The following is a 23178-nucleotide window of genomic DNA, read 5'->3' as shown; positions in this document are numbered from 1 at the left end:
TCGGATGAGGACCCAGTGAGGCATTGACTACATCCTGCTTCGCCTTTAACCCACTAGCGATAGCCTTAAAGGGCGAAGCCTATACGAAATAGAACGTTAGTTACGTATTGTAACTCCAGATTCTATGAGTATAGGCGCAGCCCTTTAAGCTATGGGCCTCACTGGTTCCCCTTATCAGCTGAAGAAAAAGGCTGTTATCGGGAGCAGATTGTATGAACCCGCGGCCATTTATAGGCAAGTAGCGCGGGAGGCCCATCACGTGGGTGGGCGTGGACTAAGTTTTTTCAGTGCTGCGCTGACGCGCGAGGGTGAACCCACTAGCGATAGCCTTAAAGGGCTGCGCCTATACTCATAGAATCTGGAGTTACAATACGTAACTAACGTTTCCAAACACAGGTCCCAGCCAATCCTACATGAGCTCCAGCACAGCTTTGTCTGCATGGAGGAGTTATAAGATTGGCACCCCAGCCGAGAGACAACAAATAGTCTCGATATTTCTCAACCTGCGATCATGCCTGACCCAGTGAAAGCGCCCAAGAAGGGCTCCAAGAAAGCCGTCTCCAAGGCCACCAAGAGTGGAAAGAAGAGGAGGAGGACCAGGAAGGAGAGCTACGCCATCTACGTCTACAAGGTCCTGAAGCAGGTCCATCCCGACACTGGGATCTCGTCCAAAGCTATGGGCATCATGAACTCTTTTGTGAGTGACATCTTCGAGCGCATCGCCGGTGAGGCCTCTCGTCTGGCTCACTACAACAAGCGCTCCACCATCACCTCAAGGGAGATCCAGACCGCCGTCCGCCTGCTGCTGCCCGGTGAGCTGGCCAAGCACGCCGTGTCTGAGGGCACCAAGGCTGTGACTAAGTACACCAGCTCCAAGTAAACTGCTCTGCTATCAAATCAAACCAACGGCTCTTTTAAGAGCCACCCACTCATGACTACAACGAGTATATTCCTCACTCAGAAAACTGCATTATTGTCATACACTAGTAATAGTCCGTTCTAGTCCCTGCTCAACCATTAATATAGGCAATGAGTAAAATACATTTAACACCTCCGTCAACAAGACAAACTGATGGCTCTCATCAGAGCCACTCACTCCCAGCTGAAGAGAGCAGATTCAGCAATTTATCGTTACTTGTGGCAGTGAAACAAAGCTCCCCCCCGGACGTTTGCAGGGCTTTGAGAATGATTAGGATACTTGGGTTATACAGCAGGTTACTTTCATGTGTTTTTGCCTGTCAGGCTTTCACGATAAGCCCGAAGGAAAAATTAACGCACGTGTTGGAATGCCAATACAGTTCTATTGTTTTCTATTCTACTTAACTCTACCCACCCAAAGCTGAAAACATCACGGCAACATCGAGGAAATATTTGTCATCTAAAAAGGACAATGTAAACTGAAGGAATTTGATCTACAGGTTGATGATCTACCTAGCTTGAATAAAAAAAAAAAAAATGAAAAACCCCGGGAAAAGTGAAACAATGGCTTTCACGATAAGGGGTGCATAGGTGATCAGAGGTGGAAGACAAAAAAGAAGGGGAAGCAGGGCTTCATAAACGCCGCTTTGTTCAAGGTATTGTGGCAAGGAATTTCTAATTTAACAATGTGAACATCTAGAAACTAATATCTGCTCTGCATATCACAATGCTGAAAATTTTAATTAAAATGATTTGAACTATAAAGACCACCAGCAGGTTCCGGTCACTGTAGAAAATGTACATCACAGGTTTTGAGTGGGTAAATCTGACTGGTTAGAGTCTGGTCTGAGTAATTCAAGTTTAAAGAGAGTGCCTCTTGCATGACTAATATATTCCTAATAATACTATGAATTCCTTAGGGATTGTGTGCTCTCTACATGAGGACAGTGGGTGGTCCTTAAAAGGACCTTTGTTTTCTCGTAGGCAGTCAGATGAATAACTTAACCTCCAAATCCGTACAGAGTGCGTCCCTGTCTCTTCAGAGCGTAAACCACGTCCATGGCGGTCACGGTCTTTCTCTTGGCGTGCTCGGTGTAGGTGACGGCGTCACGGATCACGTTCTCCAGGAAGACCTTGAGCACACCGCGGGTCTCCTCGTAGATCAGACCGGAGATACGCTTGACTCCGCCACGGCGAGCCAGGCGGCGGATAGCGGGCTTGGTGATGCCCTGGATGTTATCACGAAGAACTTTACGGTGACGCTTGGCGCCTCCTTTACCGAGTCCTTTTCCTCCCTTGCCTCGTCCGCTCATGGTTGATGCAGTTTCGGTTCTATTTCGTATAGGCTTCGCCCTTTAAGGCTATCGCTAGTGGGTTCACCCTCGCGCGTCAGCGCAGCACTGAAAAAACTTAGTCCACGCCCACCCACGTGATGGGCCTCCCGCGCTACTTGCCTATAAATGGCCGCGGGTTCATACAATCTGCTCCCTCTTTTTCTTCAGCAGTCATGAAGTAGCACTAGAAGAACAACAGTAGCAGCAGGTATAGCGTCGTGGGAGACCGTCAGAGACCGTCGGAAACCGTCAGAGACCAACGGAGACCGCCGCAGACCACCGCAGACCGTCGCAGACCGTCGGAGTCCTGCCCTGACCCGACCCGGAGGACACCGGACAAGTGCCAACTCTGCAGGAGAAGTCCCCGTACTGTAAGCTGTTATCCCCAGCAGAGAGCGGCGTCGAGTGGATTTTTTCACCGACGCTGCTGAGGATTTTTCTACGTCGCCGACGCTTGCAGTCTGGAGGAAGCCATCAACCTACTCGCAGGACCGGGTTCGAATGAAGTCGGCCCCGAGGAGGCACTGTCAGTATCTCTCCAGCCGGAGGAGCCCAACTTCGAGGATGAGCACGTGGGGGCTCGCTCAGGTATAGCTGGGGTCCCCCTGTGGTCGACCACCTCTCTGCCGGTCATCGGAGCGCTCGTCCAGGAGCTTTCCGGCATCGTCGAGAGGGCGGCAGCATACAGCCCGCAGAAGAAGGCTTCCTGCCGGTCCTCCATTGGATCCAGACCAAGCGGCCGTCTTCGAGTTGAGAAGCTGGCTGAAAGAGCAGAGGAGCTGAGCAAGGCAGCGAGCACGATCATCCCGCTCTGCGGTGGCTTCAGCTCGCGTCATGGCCTGGCAGCATCAGATATACCGCAACATGTGGCTCTGTCTGTCCTCTTTCATCCCAGAGCCAGTCAAGAAGAGCTGCTGGATGGCCCCATCTCCGCGGACGCGCTGTGCGGCCAGCAGCTGCACTCTCTCATGGAGCACATGCACAAGACGGCAGAGGAAGAGGAGAGAATCTGGAGGCGTGAGGCCGGCTTTCAGCGCCCAGCGGGTCACGGGCTGATCCGGTGTGACCACCGGGACCAGCCCCAGAGGCGACCGCAGCGGCCTGCGGCATCTGTCTCTCGCCCCCCCCCTGCTCCAGCTCCTCCTCCACCTCCTCCGGGGTTTGTGTGCAGCGGAAAAGGGAAAGGAGTTGGCGTGGCGACACCAACAACCCCAACAGCTCTTGTAAGAGCCACTCACAGATCTCATCTGTTGAGCTCTCCTTTTTCCCTCCTTCAAAGTCCGACCCGCTGACATGGCGGCGGACGGTGATCACACAGCCCCCACACAGAGCGAGCCTGCTGCCGTTAACTCTTCGGTTAACGAGCAGCACGGCCGCGAGTCATCAAAGCAGCACACCGCTCCTTCACACACGGAGCGCTCCCTGTTTGCTCCGGCTGATGCCAAATTAAATATTCATGAGCCCACGGACAGAGATTCTCTGCTCCGTGTGGACAGGTTGGCTTCGCCTTTTTCCCTCTCTTCTCAGTCAGTGGAAAAGGAGCCCTATCAGCCCTTCAATCAGAGCCCCCCATGTGCTGCAGCTCAGATTTCTCTGGCGCAGGCAGCGGCGGCTTAAGTTGGCTCACCTCTCTCTCGGAGGAGGCGCCACAGCACCATGCTCGCCGCTCTCAGAGCGCTGCTCGGAGTGGCGACGGGTATGTTCGCTGGACAGGTAGATGGACAGGCTGATCGCCAGGGGTTATACTCTGCAGTTCGCTTCGTCTCCTCCACCGTTCAGCGGGATCCTGGCTGATGCCATTTTGAATATTCATGAGCCCACGGACAGAGATTCTCTCCTGTGTGGACAGGTTGGCTTCGCCTTTTTCCCTCTCTTCTTAGTCAGTGGAAAAAGAGCCTGATCAGCCCTTTCAATCAGAGCCCCCCATGTGCTGCAGCTCAGATTTCTCTGACGCAGGCAGCGGCGGCGAGGGCTTTAAGCTGGCTCACCTCTCTCTCGGAGGAGGCGCCACAGCAACATGCTCGCCGCTCTCAGAGCGCTGCTCAGAGTGGAGGCGCGTATGTTCGCTGGACAGGTGGATGGACGGGCTGATCGCCAGGGGTTATACTTTGCAGTTTGCTTCGTCTCCCCCACCGTTCAGCGGGATTCTGGAGACACACCTGTCCTCACAGGATCAGTGTGTGTTCCTACAGAAGGAGGTGCAGGAGTTTGCCAAAAAATGTCATCTCCAGAGTCCCACAGGGAGAGGAGAATCAGGGTTTTTACTCCCGTTATTTCCTGGTTCCCAAGAAAACGGGAGGGATGAGACCCATTCTGGACCTGTCACTGTTCAACACAGTGATAATGCAGCGTCCGTTTCACACGCTGACGATAAAACTAGTACTGGAATGCGGCCAGGAGAACAATGGACCTGAAGGGCGCATACTTTCACGTCTTTATTATTCTGAAACTCAGGAAATTCCTGTGTTTCTCGTTTTCAAAGGTCCAATACCAGTACAATCGTCTCTCCTTCGGTTATTCTCTCGCTCCCCGCACACCGACCTGTTTTTACTGGCTCGATCCAGGGAGGAGGCGGCAGCTCAGACTCAGGTGCTGGTTTTTCACCTGTTGAAGCTGCTTCGCTATCAATTTGGAAAAAAGCTCGCTTTTTCCGTCTCAGCAGATTATTTATCTGGGAGTGGAGCTGAACTCAGCCACAATGAGCGCGCGGCTATCTCAGGAGAGGTCGCAGACTCTGACAGCCCTCCTCAGACGAGTTGTCCCCAGCAGGGTGGTGACAGCATTTTTATTATGCGGCTGCTCGGCATGATGTCAGCGGCTCATGTGGTAGTACCGTTGGGATTACTTCACATGAGACGGCTTCAGAGATGGTTCATCCGTGTGCGCATCGACCCGGTGCGTCAGCGGAGACGCATGGTTTTAGTTTCCCCCTCAGTGTCTCCCGTTTTGGATCACTGGAACGACCCGAGTCCTGAAGTCGGGGTTACCGTTAGGGAAGGCATCATGTCACGTTTCTGTGTTCACGGATGCTTCTCTCTCGGGGTGGGGGGGCACGTGTCTCTCTCAGGTTGTGGGGGGACAGTGGTCAGCTCACATGTCTCTCCACATAAATGCCTTGGAGCTTCTGACAGTGTGGAAAGTGGTTCAGCATTTCACTCCTTTTCTACAGAAGCAGCATGTTCTGATTCACACAGACAACCAAGTAACAGCGGCTTATATAAACCGTCAGGGCGGCGTGCGCTCGGCGCAGCTGCTGGACATAGCCAGAAAGCTGTTATGTTGGGCGCACAGACATCTCCTCTCTATCAGAGCGGTGTACATCCCCGGTGTGCAAAACAGGGGGCGGACATCATGTCGAGGGGAGGTCCTCAGGCGAGAGACTGGAGCCTGCATCCCGAGCTGGTGTCTCCGATTTGGTCAATGTTCGGGCAGGCAGAGGTGGACGTGTTCGCGGCGCGAGAAAACACTCAGTGTGCCCTGTGGTTTTCTCTGAGCGCACGAGACAACCCTCCTCTGGGGGTGGATGCGTTCTCACACCACCCCTGGCCCAAAAAGTTTCTTTATGCTTTTCCGCCCGTCCCTCTGATTCCTCGGTTCTGAGGAGGATTCAGGAGGAGCAGCTGTCAGCTGTCCTCATAGCTCCGGAGCGCACGGTAGCGTCATGGTTTCCATGGTTACAGCGCCTGCTAGTGGGCCTGCCATGGATGATTCCGTGGCGGGGGATGCTCTCTCCCAAGCAGGGGGAACGATCAGGAGTTTCCCTGTGATTGGTCAGCGTCTGTGGGCCTGGCCGCTGAAAGGGAGCGCTTAGAGAGGCTCGGACTCTCTCCCGAGGTCGTGCGCACAATCCAGAGCGCAAGAGCTGCATCCACGAGAGCAGCATACTCGGGGAAATGGGCAGTTTTTCAGCGCTGGTGCATGGAGTCAGGCTTGGATCCAGTGTCTTGTCCTCTGCCTCGCGTGCTGTTTTTTCCTCCAGCTCCTAATGGACAGAGGTTTGGCTTTTGGCACGGTTAAAACTTATGCAGCTGCGTTTTCAGCTTGTCATGAAGGTTTTGGTGACAGAACTGTGTTTAGTCACCCACTGATGAAACGCTTCCTCAAAGGCGTGAGGAGAGACAGACCGATTTCTCGCTCCTTTGCTCCTCAGTGGGATTTATCTCTGGTTTTACGGGCGTTGAGCAAGGCTCCGTTTGAACCCCTGTCTCAAATCTCACCAAAGTTTTTATCACTCAAAACAGCTCTACTTTTAGCTCTTACTTCAGCTAAGAGAGTGAGTGATCTGTCAGCCCTCTCAATTGCTCCATCTTGCCTGCACATTCAGGGAGATTGCAGCTCGGCTGTTTTACGCCCGAATCCTTCCTACATGCCTAAGAACATTAATAGCTCTTTTAGATCAAGAGTTATTAAGTTGGAGGGATTTTTCCCTCCTCCGCATGACTCCGAGGAGGAGGCTGCATCACACCTTCTTTGCCCTGTGCGCGCTCTGTCTTGTTACGTGGAGCGCACGGCCACGCTGCGTCACTCTCAGCGTTTATTTGTGCATCATAGAGAGCACTCGCAGGGGCGCCCTCTCTTTGCTCAGCGCCTGTCACATTGGTTGTGTGAGGCTATTTCACAGGCTTATGTGTCAGCTGGCTGTGTTCCTTCTGAGCACATCAGGGCACATTTTACAAGAGGATTTTCCTCTTCTGTGGCTTTGCACAGTGGGATGTCAGTGGAAGATATCTGCGCTGCAGAATCTTGGTCTTCCCCATGCTCATGTGTGCGGTTTTATCTGAGAGATGTCTCTCTCTTCTCTATGTCCCACTCTGTGTTAGGGATCCTATCAGAGTGATGGTTGTGACATGAATGGATTCATTCTGTTTTCTGGATGAGACAGGCGTGTTGTTGGGTCTGTTCTGTTCATGGTTTGACTGTTACAATGCGTAACGATCGTCTTCTCTGCTTTTCAGCAACAGACAGATGTGTTTTAGGTCTGTTCTGTTCATGGTTTGACTGTTACAATGCGTAACGATCGTCTTCTCTGCTTTTCAGCAACAGACCAGCAGAGTCAGCTTCATGGATCAGGAGTATTCCTTATCTGGAGGCTGAGACGGATGTGTTATTGGGTCTGTTCTGCTCATTGTTTGACTGTTACAATGCGTAACGATCGTCTTCTCTGCTTTTCAGCAACAGACCAGCAGAGTCAGCTCTTATGGATCATGAATATTCATTATCTGGAGGCTGATAAGGAACACATCATCAGGCATGTTGTGTGCGCACGTTCTGCGCATACAGGGCACAGGAGTTCACATGATACAGGATTCTGTGAATGAGCTTGTGTGCAGACCTGAGTTTATTGGAAGCTTTGATGCTGGGTTTTTCGGATGAGGACCCAGTGAGGCATTGACTACATCCTGCTTCGCCTTTAACCCACTAGCGATAGCCTTAAAGGGCGAAGCCTATACGAAATAGAACGTTAGTTACGTATTGTAACTCCAGATTCTATGAGTATAGGCGCAGCCCTTTAAGCTATGGGCCTCACTGGTTCCCCTTATCAGCTGAAGAAAAAGGCTGTTATCGGGAGCAGATTGTATGAACCCGCGGCCATTTATAGGCAAGTAGCGCGGGAGGCCCATCACGTGGGTGGGCGTGGACTAAGTTTTTTCAGTGCTGCGCTGACGCGCGAGGGTGAACCCACTAGCGATAGCCTTAAAGGGCTGCGCCTATACTCATAGAATCTGGAGTTACAATACGTAACTAACGTTTCAAGTCGAATGATTTCGCCACAGAAATCTCTCATATTTAAATGTTAGTTGAGAACTTGAAAGAAGACAGGGCGCATATTTTCTTCTTCCTTGGTTTCGATGGCGACTGAAAACTCCCCCGCGGAGTAACGCCATCTACTGACCCATCTGCGGAGCCGGAGATTAGGACTTCATATCTGGGACCAGAATGTTTAACAATAATTGTCCTGAGTCGAGCAACATACTGGATGGAAAAGACAGGAAGAAAATGTTTGAGAATTATTATTACTACATTATAACTTTTGATAGATACAGAGATTATAAAATGATACAGAAGAGAAGACCGTGCAAAAGAATATTTTATCCAGGGTTTACATTAGTCTAACATGACTTGCAGCTGCTCTCCTGTTTTGTCAGATCAGAACCTTGGACAGTTCTGAACAAAAGGTGAATCCCAGAGTAAAAACTGCAGCTCAGTCAGATTCAAAACAATTCTCAGACAGATAAAATGAAATATTCATGAACAGTTATTTCTCTCATTCATTTTGTTGTTGATCCTCTTTTGGTTTATGGAGAAAATTAAAATCTGTGAGGAAAAAATAAAATCTAAACACTACACGTTTACTTGAGAGTTCATAAAGTGTCATTATTGAGCAGGGGGTTAGAAAAGATGACACAATTTATATTTTACCTGAAATATGATAAATAACTAATAAATATCCAATATCCAGAGACATAATTAATGACATTATACTTATTAATGTAATATCTTTTAATCAGAAATGCACTAGATAAAAACTATTGAACCCAAAAAGACGCATTGTTAGATGAATGAAAACAACAGTTTGAAATAAACACCATCTTTATGAATAATAGAGGAATATATAATATGGCCATTAGATTGTGAAATAAGGCAATGTTATTGCAAAATATGTTTTTTTTATTTTTTTTATTCTTTCATATCAAATTATTGTAATCTAATATTTCATAATGATTGTTTCATGCTCTAAAAAATGACTTTTTATTTATCTACCAAGCTTTAATCTAAGAAAAATAAGGTTATCCCATGGTGTTTTATTTTATTTTTCGTTTGTTTGTTAACCTCCGAGTCCTGTACGGATTCGGAGGTTAAACCATTTATCTGACTGCCTACGAGAAACAAAGGTCCTTTTAAGGACCACCCACTGTCCTCATGTGAAGAGCGCATAATCCCTCAGTGAATTATACTATTATTGGGAACATTATTGTCATAACGCATTCTTTTGAAACTCGGATTACACAGAGCAGACTCCTACCTATCAGGTTAACACGCTCAAAGCCTGTGATGTACACTGTGATGCACAGTGTCTGGAATGGTCAGGTCTTCTTACAGATTTGGAGGTTAAACATCGACATCACGCTGCTTTGGAAATCAAAGGTCCTTTTCAGGACCACCCATTTCCATCCTTCAAGAGTAGACTTCCTGAAATATTATGTTGTGTGGTCGGAAAAGTCAACTGTTGTGATACTTAAAAATAGTTTTACCAATGACTTGATCCCTTGGACGTACTGACAAGCGACGTGCACTAATGTGTGATCTTTGAGTGGCTGTCTACACTCTCTACATTCAGTTAAGTTCAGTGAAACATAAAACCCTAGGAGTGTGGTGTTGGGCAAGCCCTAGGTTTTGTTTAAAGACATGAAACCTGCTCCATGGTTTGAACTATCGACAGTCCCTTTTGACTTGTTTTCTCAAAAGGCAGGGTTGTCAAACTCATATCACTCACATCACTCCTTTTACACTCCTTTCACACACCTTTCCAACAACTCCACTGGCCCTCCAACACACTGTACACAGTTACATATACTAGTCATACACACACAACCCATCCACAACCTTGCACCTCCATCCCTGTGATCTCCCACACACCTCCTTGACCTCCACTGCACTGACTCACTCATTCTTCAAAGTTAACCTCAGTATTTTTCTGTTTAAATGTGACACTGATTCATTCCCCTATCATTATTCTTATTCTTCTTCTTATTATTATTATATTTTTTATTCAGGTTTACTGTTAAAGTTGTCTTGAAGAGATTCCTTTTTTCTTGATGCATAACAATAATACCACACCCTCCAGCCACATGTGATGAGATGAGAGACTCAAACTTATTATCATTACACATTAAAAGTAGATAGTGACAAAATCAGGTTTGGAACCTCAACAGAAGTGCAAGAGGTAGAAGTGCAAGCACAGCATATAGTCAATTACTAATAAGGACGATATTATGCAAATTATTGACAAAATATGGATGGGTTGATGGGATGAATATAAACAAATGCTATAAACATGACTCTCTTGTTTCCCATAACCTGAAATAACAGAGCAGATGGTCAGTGTGAGGCAACAAATTAAAAGCTAATAAAAAGGCTGAGATTTCACTCTTCAGAATGGACAGAGACAAAACGTGATGTAAAACTGTTGTTGTTCACATTTTTTCACTTTGGTTTCTAGAAAGTTCTAGACAACCACTGAATGAAAATGATCAGAATACTGAAAGATTACAGCTGGTTTATTTTAGGTGGTAAAGAAACAAGTTTAGGGATGAAAACAAACTATTGGCCTACATAGTAAATACTAGAGTTTATCACCTCTGTTATTTCACTTTTTTGTCTAACATGTTACAAAAGCAAAACAGTTTCATGTTTCTGCACTTTTACTGTTAGTTGAACAAACAATTTTAAGAATGAAAAAATGTTCAAGAATAGTAATAACAACCCACATAGTTAATACCTATATTTGAAACCTCTGTTATTTTAATACTTTTATTAAATGCTGCTTTATAAATCAGTTTCACTTTTCTGCTTTAATTGTGGAAACATTTAAAGAGCAGAACAGAGTAAGACAAAAGCAATCATTAAAATGTCTTTTATTGTGTTTATGGTGTTTAACCTTGACAAAGGTCAAATTCATTTAGTAAACACAAACGTGCAAAAATGTTGTATGGTGACTTAAGTAATGAGTAATTGCTGTAACAAAATCAATTATTTCTAACACTGGACACCACAAGAGTCACCCTCTGTCACAGTGAGAAACTGTACACTCCCTAACCTACATCACTGTTTGCTGCTTCTTCAAAAACTTGATATTTTAAACAAACCACGATCTATAGATGACTTTTTTGCTGTTGTGTCTCTACATAAAATTTGTTATTAACAGAAAGAAAAGATGTATTTGTGTTGTAATTAGTTTTACATGGATTTATTACAGAAAAGACAAGGACAAGTCAATGTGCAGCTGCTATCACCATGATGAATGTGTGATGTTTGGAGTCTCCCTGAACAAAAGCTCAACAACCTGAGCGACAAACATGAGTTCACTGTGAAGAGGAAAAGCTCCAGTATATCCTACTTTTCATATCAGCCTCGATCTCTATAAGAACAGTTAGTTGCGAGCATTTTTAGGGAAGGAGAAAACACAAGTTGTCTGAACTTTTGACTGAGTGGACGAGCTGCTGCGTGATTGAGTCTCTATGGTTCTCATGTGTGCTTTAAGGACAGCCTCCCGCTCAGGATTTGTCAAAACTCAACACAGAGAAATTTTCTCCCGTCTCCTATTGCGTTCAGTGAACCGAGAAAACTATGACAGAAGTCGCTCCAGCTCCCGCTCCGGCTAAAGCAGCCAAGAAGAAGAGCAGCAAGCCGGCCAAGAGCGGCCCCAGCGTCGGCGAGCTCATCGTTAAAGCCGTGGCTGCTTCCAAGGAGCGCAGCGGCGTGTCGCTGGCTGCTCTCAAGAAGGCTCTGGCTGCCGGAGGATACGATGTGGACAAGAACAAGGCCCGCGTCAAGACCGCTGTCAAGAGCCTTGTGGCAAAGGGAACTCTGGTCCAGACCAAGGGAACCGGAGCATCCGGATCCTTCAAGATGAACAAGAAGGTGGCAGAAAAGAAGGTCAAGAAGCCCGTAAAGAAAGCCGCTCCTAAAGCCAAGAAGCCAGCAGCCAAGAAAGCAGCACTGGCCAAGAAGCCCAAGGCTGCTAAGAAGGCAGCGACCCCGAAGAAGGCCAAGAAACCCACAGCGGCCAAGAAAGCTGCAACAAAGAGCCCCAAGAAGGCCGCCAAGAGTCCCAAGAAGACCAAGGCCGCCAAGAGCCCCAAGAAGGCTGTGAAGAAGGTCCCTGCAGCCAAGAAAGTCCCCGCTAAGAAGGTGGTCAAGCCTAAAGCCAAGAAAACAGCAGCCAAGAAGAAGTGAGCTGATATCACCTGACATCAAATTTCGAAATAAAAAAGGCTCTTCTGAGAGCCACACACCTGTCACACTAAATGAGTCTGTTCCTGGTAAATCAAGTTGCCATGTCTACACTGTCATGGCAACACTGGATGAAGTCAATATCTGCAGGAGACACAGACTGTACACGTCATCGGAGACTATACAAGTGGTGATATAATAATTTAATAGACCTGTCCTTTTTTTTAAACTTATGAATATTAGTACTGTGAAGCAAATAAGGAATGGAGCATCAAATGGCTCTAACTCACCTGGTAAATGTCATAATCAGGCATAACTAATTAGATTGACTGATGAGACTTGGGCAGAGCAGCAAGCACACATCAAGTGTGGACAAAAGTAAATTGACTTAACAGCAAAATGTTATCGAACAAGCGGATTTGTGTATAACACCAATTTATGGTTTGTTCGTTTAGAAAAAAAAAGGCATATCTGGATACGCATGACAATGAGCCACAAAATCGTCATGTCCCTGTATGGGATGGACCAAAGCCATTCAACCCCCTGCCCATATTACAATAATGTCATCATACATCAGGTACAATTCTGAATAAAACCTGTTGCACTGTTGCCATGTCAACGATCGATGAAAATCAAGTGTGGAAGGACTTGCCTAACGTTGAATTTAGCAGGAATATGATCGCTTTAGATGTGAGTGGGTGGCTCTTAAAAGAGCCGTTGGTTTGTTTTGATAGCAGAGTTGTTTACTTGGAGCTGGTGTACTTGGTCACAGCCTTGGTGCCCTCGGACACAGCGTGCTTGGCCAGCTCACCGGGCAGCAGCAGGCGGACGGCCGTCTGGATCTCCCTCGAGGTGATGGTGGAGCGCTTGTTGTAGTGAGCCAGGCGAGAGGCCTCACCGGCGATGCGCTCGAAGATGTCGCTCACAAAAGAGTTCATGATGCCCATAGCTTTGGAGGAAATCCCGGTGTCGGGATGGACCTGCTTCAGCACCTTGTAGACGTAGATGGCGTAGCTCTCCTTCCTGGACTTTCTCCTCTTCTTACCGCCCTTGGAGGCGGTTTTGGAGACGGCTTTCTTGGAGCCCTTCTTGGGCGCTTTCACTGTGTCAGGCATCTTTGCAGAGTATTCCGAACGGAATGACCTACTACTGTCGCGAGCGCTACGTTTATAAGTCCTCTATGCAGATAAAGCTGTGTTGCCGCCGGTGCAGGATTGGCTGGAACTCGCGTTTGAATGAGGCCTGGACGGGGGATTTGGGGCGGGTAGGCTCTCTCTCAAATCTTTGAGTGATTCCCGCTTTGTCGATGCACCGTGTGTCAAATTTCTTTGTGTGGCCTGACAAAGTGTCTTTGTGTCCTGATTCTGGGTATAAGCAGTACAGAAAATGATCTGAGGCGATCCACAGTTAAAGATCCTGAAGAGGAAATCACCTCTACAGCAGCTCCATCAGACTGCTAGAATAAACAGAAAAGCTTAGGGATATTTTCTAAATGTACTTAATTTGTGTTGTGTGAAGATGTTATTGCAGTGACGTTTTCCTTTTTAAATCATAAAGAAAAAAAATCATTTCATCAATAGCGTTTTATATATGTGTTTCTGTGTCCCCTTTGCTTTAATGACTTCTGACATCCAGAGAAGAAGACAAAGCTTGAAATTCTGACGTCTTTTCTCATTAAAAAAGGGTAATGTAAACTGTTTTCCTATTCTTGTTGCCCAGATCCTTATTCCTACTTTTTTCAGTTGGGATCTAATGTTGGGCATAGATTTCTCTACTGATCGGTTCTCTCTCACATGGGCAACCTGTCAGTGTTTGCTGGTGAAAACAAATATATACGTAATCAACGCTGGTGTCCGAGTATATGTGTCAGACCCATAGACTGTAAAAAAAAATGGACGAAGCGTCGCTGACGTCACCCGTGCGTTCTGAGACACGATTTTGAAGCCAATCCATGGCTGCGGCCATCATGGAAATGCAGCCTTCCGGTGGAGCCAGGCTCCGGTTCAGAGGCGGAGTCTGGGCGGGCTGAATTGTGGTTGGGCGATGAAACCGCGCCCATTTACTGCGACGCTACGGCTAAGCTACGCTAAATGCTACTTGGCGGAGCTAACGTAAGCTAACTGGCTACTGAACGGCAATCCCCTTCGTCTCCGAACCTCCGCACCCTTCGATCGCACTTTTTCAGGTAAGTTGAGCCAAAACTTTAGAAAAGTTGTGAGAAACTGTCATCTTGTATGTCAGTATACAATTTTATTATTTAAACATGCAAGTTATTTTCTAGTGTACAAGTATAGTAAAAATTGATGACAGTAATTAGATATTATCCTGACCATATACTTATCTTGACTATACTCGAGTATAGTCAAGATAAGTATATGGTCAGGATACTTTAAAATAGTAATGTAGTGATTTTTCAAGCTAGGATCCTAGCTTGAAAAATCACTACATTACTATTTTAAAGTATGATTCAGTGTCTGCATTACTTATCAAATGGTTAATATGAAAGAAATTCAAAATTTCATAATCACATTGATATGTGTTTGATTTGGGTACCACTGGATGATAATTACATAAAGTTTAGGTTTTGTAAGAGAAGTATGTGTAATTATGCAGTGCTTGGGCTTGCTCTTTTTTAAAGTTCATTGGGGGAGCATAATATATAATAAGATGAAAGTTATGAGACTAAATAAGGAAGTACATCATACTGCAATGCATTTAATATTATGCTGTTGTGGTTTTGCCACAAAGGAGTCCAAAGACTGTGTAAAACTGGTACTCAAATACCAAAAAGTATGGTAGTTACTTAGACATGACAGTTAAAAAAATCTCTTTCTTAACATATATATTTTTACTTTCCCTTATACACCTAAGAACAAGCCATGACTGCCTGCCCTCCAAACACCATCCCTGTGGATTTTGAACCACCTGTGGCACCTGCAGCAACCTGGGATGAAAGATGACCTCCAGCAGCTCCGTGTCCAGCACCCAGACATGAAAAGAATTTTGTCTGGCATCACCCAGAGATGCCAGTGGAAAGTTAAAACTCAGCAAAGATAGAAAAGAGCAGAAAATTTATAAATAGTGGTGTGCTTCTTGAGCACCCTCACATTAGACATGACAGCCCTGGACTATTTTTGAGGGATGGAGTTATTTCACACCTAGGGGAAATAATATATTTTTTTAAATACATTAGCACAGTGTCTTAAAAACACAGTGAACTGTCTCTGCCTTTGAAGCTGGTCTTCGGGAACTTTTTATTTGATAGTCCATCACTTTCATTTCAAATGTTGAGTTTCAGGTTAAATTTTAAAAGAATCCAAAGCCATAACACTGTTTTTTTTTCTGTGCTTTTTCATCTTTCCAAAACTATTTCATGTTTGTGTCTGTATCTGTTCCTGACACAGTATGGATTGCAGACCTAACTGGCAGGCTTCGTGAGACTCTCACTGACAGCTAGTGTGCTGGGTTCCAGTCTGCAGTCAGTCTTAACCAGACTTTTAAAGAAGTGACACTTTTAGCGCATATACATGGACTTCATTTTTTAAGACTTTTTGTTTGTGCGTGTTGAAGTAATTTTTTTAAAGTTTGTGTTAGTCTGTACAGTTTTGTTTCTTGTTACAACAGTTTAAAAATATGTTTGCACTGAATAAATTATTGTTATGTTTGAATCACTTTGTGTGAATTTCTGACAGCAAGTTTTGGGCTTCAGATACCCTCAAAAGCATGAACTATCAACTCATTCGCTCATTGAAAAGGCTTTATTAACACAAAGCTTTTCTGTGACGGAACATTAATAAGAAAGCATTATATTTCTGTTTGGAGTGAGTTACTTTTCTATACAGAATAACTAATGACTATTGCCCCCAAATTGTAAGTTAGGTTTAAAGACAGCCCTTTTTTTAACAACATTCTGATCAAAGTCAAGATTCAAAAGGAATAATGCATTGGAAAAATATGTGCACTAACAGCACAAGTAAAACAGCGGGTCAGGTGCTGGATTAAATGTCTCAGATCAAGAATAAGATACCTGCCTGCTGCACATAGTTTTTAAGCTTAAATGATAATGTCCTTCCACCCACTCACAGGCATTGTCTGGCTGTGATAATGGGAATTTAGTAACAATTAGATATTGATCCAACTGTAAGCAATTCTATCAACCTGATTTGTTTTTGTGGACACTTTCACAGTTCTGCCACTTGGCCGCAGTATTTTTCCCACTCACCACCGTTTTGGACATACTCACCTGTACATCAGGTAACACAGCGCACCTGAGCACCCAGTTGCAGCTCATCTGCGGTCAGACCTGTTTTTAAACCAGACTGTACAACAACTTTCCCTTTTCCCTTACAGTACTGTTGCCTTGTTTTGAAAATTTATCTGTTTAAGTTTCTTTCATCCAAAGACATTTCTGGCCTTTTTTGAGCTGGGCTTGGGTCCAAACAACACTTCTTACTATCACATTACAACACTAACTATACATTTCTCATACAATGACAGCAATGCATGAGATGATTTTAAGAAAAAATGAAGGAGGCCCATTGAGTTTTGAAAAAGTCTTTAGTTAGCAAATATCCCTGATTACAACAGAATTTTAATTAGTTATCCATCAAGTCAATACATCTATTAACAGTCAGCATTGAGTCTTGAACCCCCACAAGTTTACCTAAAAAGTATGATTAGTTTAACAAGCCAAAAGGAAATACTAATACTACCTTCTTAAACACTTTCAATTGGATCAAGGAGAGCAGTTTAAGGGTTTTATTGCACAAGATGTATGTTGATCCAAAGTCCAGAGATCCAGATCCACAGAGGATGTAACAGAGGGAGCTAGGCAGTGTGGACGAAGGGCAGGATCTTGAAGGAGGCACTGGAGGTTAAACACAGACACACAGGGTAGGGCACAGGTAAAATCACGGAAATGAACTTCAGAAAGTTTTGCAGTCACTAATATCATCAACACTGAAAATGATGCAACTTCTAACAGAGCATATAAGTCACTTAGAGGCTTAGTTTCAATTATGAATCATGGGTCATTCATCACTCTCATCTGAAAAAAAGATATTTCTAAAATAAATGTCAGAGATTTTATGTATAAAAGCAATTACCCTTCCATTACCGCTCTATGACAAAAAAAACTCCCTACAAATGACTGGTTTGATAAGTATTTGTACACTGACAATTACACTATAAAACATGTTCATCTTCATTTATGCCTTAGTTTTGATAAAGTGTGTATAAGTTAGAATTTAGTTTTGGGTATCACTTAATCAGTTTACACCAATAAGGTCTCTGTACCCTGGAGTCAGTGCTGAAGTGACAACTTTCAACGTGTTCACTGCACAAACGAGAGGCCTCGTTGGGAGTCCAGTTGTCTCTTCTCATGTTGATCACCCACTGGTTCAGCCTGTCTGGATCACCTAGAGGAAAATTGACAAGTGCATCAAAATACAGGCAAGCTGACCTTAATCACATGTCTATTGACAATTACAGCTGGGATTTTGTATTTTGGATGTTTCACAATGACTTCATTTTATTTCAAGATATCTCTCCTGCAATCAAAATAGTGTTGTAAATTCTACTGTAATCACATGAGAGTTAAGAGATGAGATTCCAACATGCAGTGTTAGACCTGAATCTTGTAATGCAGTTGCACCTTGCTACTGGCGCACAGTAGTCACTGAAGTCAGCAGCAATTTAAAGTCATTTTCCTCAAAATGAAATGTTTTTTATGGTGGGACTGCATATCAGTCTGTCTATATCATGCCGTTCTTCTTAGTGCATGGGATTTGATTTTGATGAAATATATATTGCAATAAGTTAAAGAAAATGTTTGCATATATGTTAAAATGTTTTGAATAGCATAATAGAGAGAAATAATTATTCATCGATTAACCAAAACATTTATACATTTAGTTCATACCCTTTTATACTAAATACTTAGACACATGTACTTCACTGGCATAAACATGTCTGTAACTTTTTGAAAAGATCAAATATTTGAAAAAAAATCAATGAAAACATATTTTTTCAAAGCCCAAGGAGAATTTTAAAGATGATGAAAAAAGTCTGGGCACTGGCTTTCATATTTTGCACACCTGAGGGTTAAGCTGTACTCAGAGAATAGATATTGTCCCCTTCATTGTAGTGAGATGTCCTGCTTTCACAATGTATCCCACTTGGAGTTCACTGCAGTCATCTATTTAGCCCTCTATCTGTCGAACGAAACGTGTGATTCACCTACAGGCACAGATAAAAACCGAAGAATACAGCACACACTCTGTACATACTGTTTCTGTTTTTAAGAGCCTCTCTTATGGCCTCTCCCTAGTTTTAACAAATGCAGCACAAAGTATTTCAAGGCTGTTGTAGTGTAATTAAAACACAACGTAACCTCATAGACTGTAAACCACGTACCAATACATCCTCAGATTCTCATAATGAAAGCTACTGAATTATGGCATTATACTTTTCAGGAATTTAAAATATACAGATCAGTCGGACCGTTTTCTTCGTTGATAATTTTTTTTGTTGGACAAATCGACGTCCACAGTACCAGATTAATGATCATGTGGTGGACTTGAAATTATCTTACTCGGTAGCTTTGCACTTCACATTTTAACAACCGCGAAAAATTAATTATTCTACATTTAAATCCAAACACATGCCAGTATGCTTTTCTGTCATAGGTTTCCATTAGCACTGCCTGCATGTGTGACTTGATCGGCAATTAAAAGCGATCCAAACCACAGGGTAAGCTGGCTAACAAGCTCAACTCATAAGCCGTGGGCCGTGAGCAGTCTACGGCATAGGCGTAGAGCTGCTAGCCGCCCGGTTCGGCTAGCGTATACGTGCTAACACCTGCTAATACCGTAACACAAAAAATATAGAAAACGAATTACTCACCGGTAAAGCTGCTGCACCGACTTCTTGGACGGTCTGTCAGTACATTCCAAGGCACAGTAGGATACTTTTGGATTCATTTATGATGAAAACAGTTCAAGCTCAACTACACGATCTGTAACCTAGCCTCCGAGCAAAAAAGCTAATAGACGCTCGCTTGTCAGTCAAGTCAAGCACGCCCTCATCTATCCAAATATGGTAAAAGTCGATAAATGTAGATATAATCAAAAGGAAAATGTTAGAAAAAAATTCACCCCCCTCACAGTGTGTGCCGATGGTGAAGTCAACGTTTCAGACCCAAGCCGTTTGTTGAACCAGGCTGTAAATATGCTTTTTAATGCCGTAAAAGTCCGTTTTTTTGGCTGGGGGTCTATGTAACTTCCGGTCTTTCTGCAGCCAGCCTCAAGCGGCGTCTCGACGAACAGCGACTTTTAGCACTTCCGCATAGGCTTCATTTCTACGAACCGGATGTTGCCCCTTGGTCAGACCCCATGACACAAATCCACAGTATACAGGGCAGTCTACTGAAAGTGTCCAAATTAGTGTCCCCTGACATACAAAAAAGGAAACAAAAATATGTTCAATCATATTGCAAATTTATTTTTATAAATTGTTAAAACAAAATATGAAATTGAGATAGAGATAAGCTAAAAATATAGATGATTACAAAAACCATCTTTTATTTTTAGGATAAACAAAACCAAAGACTTGTTTTCTTTTTATTTTTTATACTTTTTTTAAGTGTGGTTAAACAGATATGTGTGATTAACTCTAAAAACGAGTTAAAAGATTAAGATCTATTGTGGGAATCAAATTTAAATTGATTTAAATATGCTGAAAAATATTGTTACCCAGATTTATGTCACAGTCGAAACACAACTTAAATTTACTATTTTTTTTTTAAAGTCTGGATTATAGCCACACCCCTAAATCTTAGAGAGGGAAGCACTCTGAAGTCCCACACCTTATGAATGCATGGTAAATTGCTGATTGCTATCATTTTATGACATCAAAGTTTGTTTTAATTTGGGTAAAAATCTTGGGATTTTTATCAACATATTGTGCTTTTCAGCGAGAACAAATCTTCAAAGTATGCCTACTAGCCATGTGCTAGCGAGCATACTGTAGTAATTCAAAGAATAAGCTAAAAATGTCACAACCCAAACAGTCATTACTGAAAAATCTGATAATGTTTCGGTCATGACACAATCGTTTGGGTTGTGACGAAATAGAAAGATTAGCAGTTAAACCCCATCATTTTAAAATGTATGATCTGAATAATCATGTCAATAGTCTCTTTGTTGCAAATTAATATATCTAAGACAATAATTTTTTATGTATTTGAAGTCCCGTTTTCTATTTGAAACTGTAGAGCTCAGAGAAAGATGCCAAAACAGAATGCAAAAAGTGGAACTGAAAGGTTGAGAGAATTCAGACACAGTGAGGGATGACCCAGTGAAATATGACAGATATTTGAAAAGGGAAAGAGAAAGAAAAGTAGAAATTCTATCAGTGTATCTTACAGGAAAAGAAGAAAGATCAGAAGAGAACGGAGGGAAAGACAGCAAAAACACAGGGATGTGAAGAAAAGAAAAAAAGAGGTGGACAAGACTTTTTTCCCAGTGCTTCTAGCCAAGCCACCTCTTCCAGTGACACCAGTGACTAGGCCTGCAAAGAAAAGGAAAAGTTCACACATGCACAAGCACAGAAAAATTTAAAGGCTAGATTAGAAGATTTTAGAGATGCAGTGCATTGGAGACATGTACAAAAAGAGATTGCAGAGGTTAAGGAGTCTTCAAGCATAGATGATTCCCCCCAAACCAAATGAAAAACAAGTCTGCAAGCAACAAAGACAGACATGGAATCAGGGGTGTTCGCTTTAACAGATTGTTGAGAAAATACAGACTTATTTCTTGCTTTGAAAATAATGGTGGTGTCTTCCATCACAAAATGGTGTGTCCATTCCACTTCACTGTAAAAATCAGTATTGCCTTTCAACTGGTGATTTCTCTTCAAAAATTAAATTTGTTTATTGATAATTTTTTAAAAAAGTGTTTGTGATTTTGTCACCACAGGCATGGCCTATATTTTAGGATTGCAACCTTGACAACTGTGTACAGAACACAACCAAAACAGTGTAGTCACGATGGAAACAAGATGTGTTTTGTGATAAATAAAGCATGAGTTATAGTTTATTATACTAATTTATTAACGCACTAATTTGTTAGCTTTGTGTTCTGTCTTGTGAAATATTAACTTTGAAAAAAATGGATAAAAATGAGACATTTTACAAAGAAAAATAACATTCTATTTCTGAAGAATTGTACTAAATGTAATTATATGTAATACGTTTTTAAATGAAAAGATTCATTTTTATTGGGTTGTGAAAAATGGCATTCAAAATATAAAAAGGTGTATTGATAGACATTAGACAACATCAAGATCTGAACAACTATCAAAAGCCCCAATTCTGACACTAGGTAGAAAGCACCACTCAAGAGGGACAACACATTGGTTACGAGCTTTTAACAATTGTAACGAAATCCTGATATTTGACTCCCCTTCTCTCTCCCTGAGTCATTGCAATGAACACTTGTTTTGTCCCTGCACTCATCAAGTGGTCTGAGCACGAGGCATTACTCCAGTAATGCCTCCCGTGCAACAAACCACGTTGTAATCTACCAAACGCTTAGTGGATACCTGGAAGACAAAATTATTTTGCTGTGCGTGGAATTCAGCTCAGTCGTAGAGGTGGGTGGCTCTTAAAAGAGCCTTTGGATTGTTTATGGTTTGCTATGGCTTTACTTCTTGGCGGGCTTCTCGGTCTTCTTGGGCAGCAGGACAGCCTGGATGTTGGGCAGCACACCGCCCTGAGCGATGGTCACTCCACCCAGCAGCTTGTTCAGCTCCTCGTCGTTGCGGACAGCCAGCTGCAGGTGACGGGGGATGATACGGGTCTTCTTGTTGTCACGGGCGGCGTTACCGGCCAACTCCAGAATCTCAGCGGTCAGATACTCCAGCACAGCCGCCAAGTAGACGGGGGCACCTGCCCCTACACGCTGAGCATAGTTTCCTTTGCGCAGCAGCCTGTGGACACGACCCACGGGGAACTGGAGCCCGGCACGGGATGAACGGGTCTTGGCCTTCGCTCTGGCTTTGCCGCCGGTTTTGCCTCTTCCACTCATGGTTAGTTCTTCTTCACTCTGGACTCAGAGAAGTGTAGTCCTGAACACCTCGAAGTCCCCTGATAAAGGCTGAGAGCGCGCGCTTTTCCGCGGCGCACCAACCAGTAAAGAGACTTGGAGCGGAGCAGCAGAGGGCGGCCCGAGCTCAGCTCCGCTACACCACGCTCTCCAATAAGCAGCAGAGCTTGATGCGGGGGCTCTGTCCCCCTCCTCTCCTCGAGCTGCGGGGCTGAGCTCCAGAAGCGGCCTCTCACCAATCCCCAGCCGGAGCTCTCAAACAGCGTCACCGTCTCACAGCCGCTCCTCTGCTTTAAAAGCAGCGCGTCTCTGTCGGTTACGCATATTTCTCCCAAGACAGAGGAAGAAGACATCATGGCAAGAACCAAGCAGACCGCCCGTAAATCCACCGGAGGTAAAGCTCCCAGGAAGCAGCTGGCCACCAAGGCTGCCCGGAAGAGCGCCCCGGCCACCGGCGGCGTCAAGAAGCCTCACCGTTACAGGCCCGGGACCGTGGCTCTTCGCGAGATCCGCCGCTACCAGAAATCCACCGAGCTGCTCATCCGCAAGCTGCCCTTCCAGCGCCTGGTCCGTGAAATCGCTCAGGACTTCAAGACCGACCTGCGCTTCCAGAGCTCTGCTGTCATGGCTTTGCAGGAGGCCAGCGAGGCTTACCTGGTGGGGCTGTTCGAGGACACCAACCTGTGCGCCATCCACGCTAAGAGAGTCACCATCATGCCTAAAGACATACAGCTGGCCCGCCGCATCCGTGGAGAGAGAGCTTAAACTGTCTGCAGCCTAATAACAAAACAACGGCTCTTTTAAGAGCCACCACACCGAACAAAATAGCAGATTCCCGCTGAAAATAGAAATCAAACAGAAGTCTGAAA

The 23178-nt window shown here is 44.4% G+C and overlaps 6 protein-coding genes and 1 long non-coding RNA gene across 7 annotated transcripts; 3 read left to right on the top strand and 4 right to left on the bottom strand.

Annotated features, from left to right (window-relative positions):
* The first annotated feature begins 498 nt into the window (after positions 1-498).
* Positions 499-897, top strand: LOC141810143 (histone H2B 1/2-like). The gene has a single exon (XM_074697504.1). The coding sequence runs from the start codon at positions 512-514 to the stop codon at positions 878-880; it is 369 nt and encodes a 122-aa protein (XP_074553605.1). The 5' UTR covers positions 499-511; the 3' UTR covers positions 881-897.
* A 1022-nt stretch (positions 898-1919) lies between these two features.
* On the bottom strand, positions 1920-2242 carry LOC141799831 (histone H4). Its single transcript, XM_074682212.1, has one exon. The coding sequence runs from the start codon at positions 2229-2231 to the stop codon at positions 1920-1922; it is 312 nt and encodes a 103-aa protein (XP_074538313.1). The 5' UTR covers positions 2232-2242.
* Positions 2243-11600: 9358 nt separating this feature from the next.
* Positions 11601-12209, top strand: LOC141785987 (histone H1-like). Its single transcript, XM_074664666.1, has one exon. It carries the CDS (start codon positions 11601-11603, stop codon positions 12207-12209), a length of 609 nt encoding a protein of 202 aa, XP_074520767.1.
* A 718-nt stretch (positions 12210-12927) lies between these two features.
* On the bottom strand, positions 12928-13330 carry LOC141786698 (histone H2B-like). Its single transcript, XM_074665244.1, has one exon. The coding sequence runs from the start codon at positions 13319-13321 to the stop codon at positions 12950-12952; it is 372 nt and encodes a 123-aa protein (XP_074521345.1). The 5' UTR covers positions 13322-13330; the 3' UTR covers positions 12928-12949.
* A 3530-nt stretch (positions 13331-16860) lies between these two features.
* LOC141800986 (uncharacterized) lies at positions 16861-19238 on the bottom strand. Its single transcript, XR_012599361.1, has 3 exons — positions 19110-19238; positions 17502-17623; positions 16861-17073 (listed from the first exon to the last, which is right to left on the bottom strand). It is a non-coding gene; the product is annotated as an uncharacterized LOC141800986 (long non-coding RNA).
* A 2252-nt stretch (positions 19239-21490) lies between these two features.
* Positions 21491-22307, bottom strand: LOC141786676 (histone H2A-like). Its single transcript, XM_074665232.1, has one exon. It carries the CDS (start codon positions 22289-22291, stop codon positions 21908-21910), a length of 384 nt encoding a protein of 127 aa, XP_074521333.1. The 5' UTR covers positions 22292-22307; the 3' UTR covers positions 21491-21907.
* Positions 22308-22663: 356 nt separating this feature from the next.
* LOC141785957 (histone H3) lies at positions 22664-23074 on the top strand. The gene has a single exon (XM_074664614.1). It carries the CDS (start codon positions 22664-22666, stop codon positions 23072-23074), a length of 411 nt encoding a protein of 136 aa, XP_074520715.1.
* Positions 23075-23178: the final 104 nt, after the last annotated feature.

Source organism: Halichoeres trimaculatus, unplaced genomic scaffold (genome assembly GCF_033239565.1).
Source record: "Halichoeres trimaculatus isolate MK-OKI-2021-1 unplaced genomic scaffold, fHalTri1.1 fHalTri1_scaffold_2, whole genome shotgun sequence".
NCBI lineage: Eukaryota > Metazoa > Chordata > Actinopteri > Labriformes > Labridae > Halichoeres > Halichoeres trimaculatus.
The sequence above is the reverse complement of the archived record's forward strand: the minus strand, read 5'-3'. Positions and strand labels throughout refer to the sequence as shown.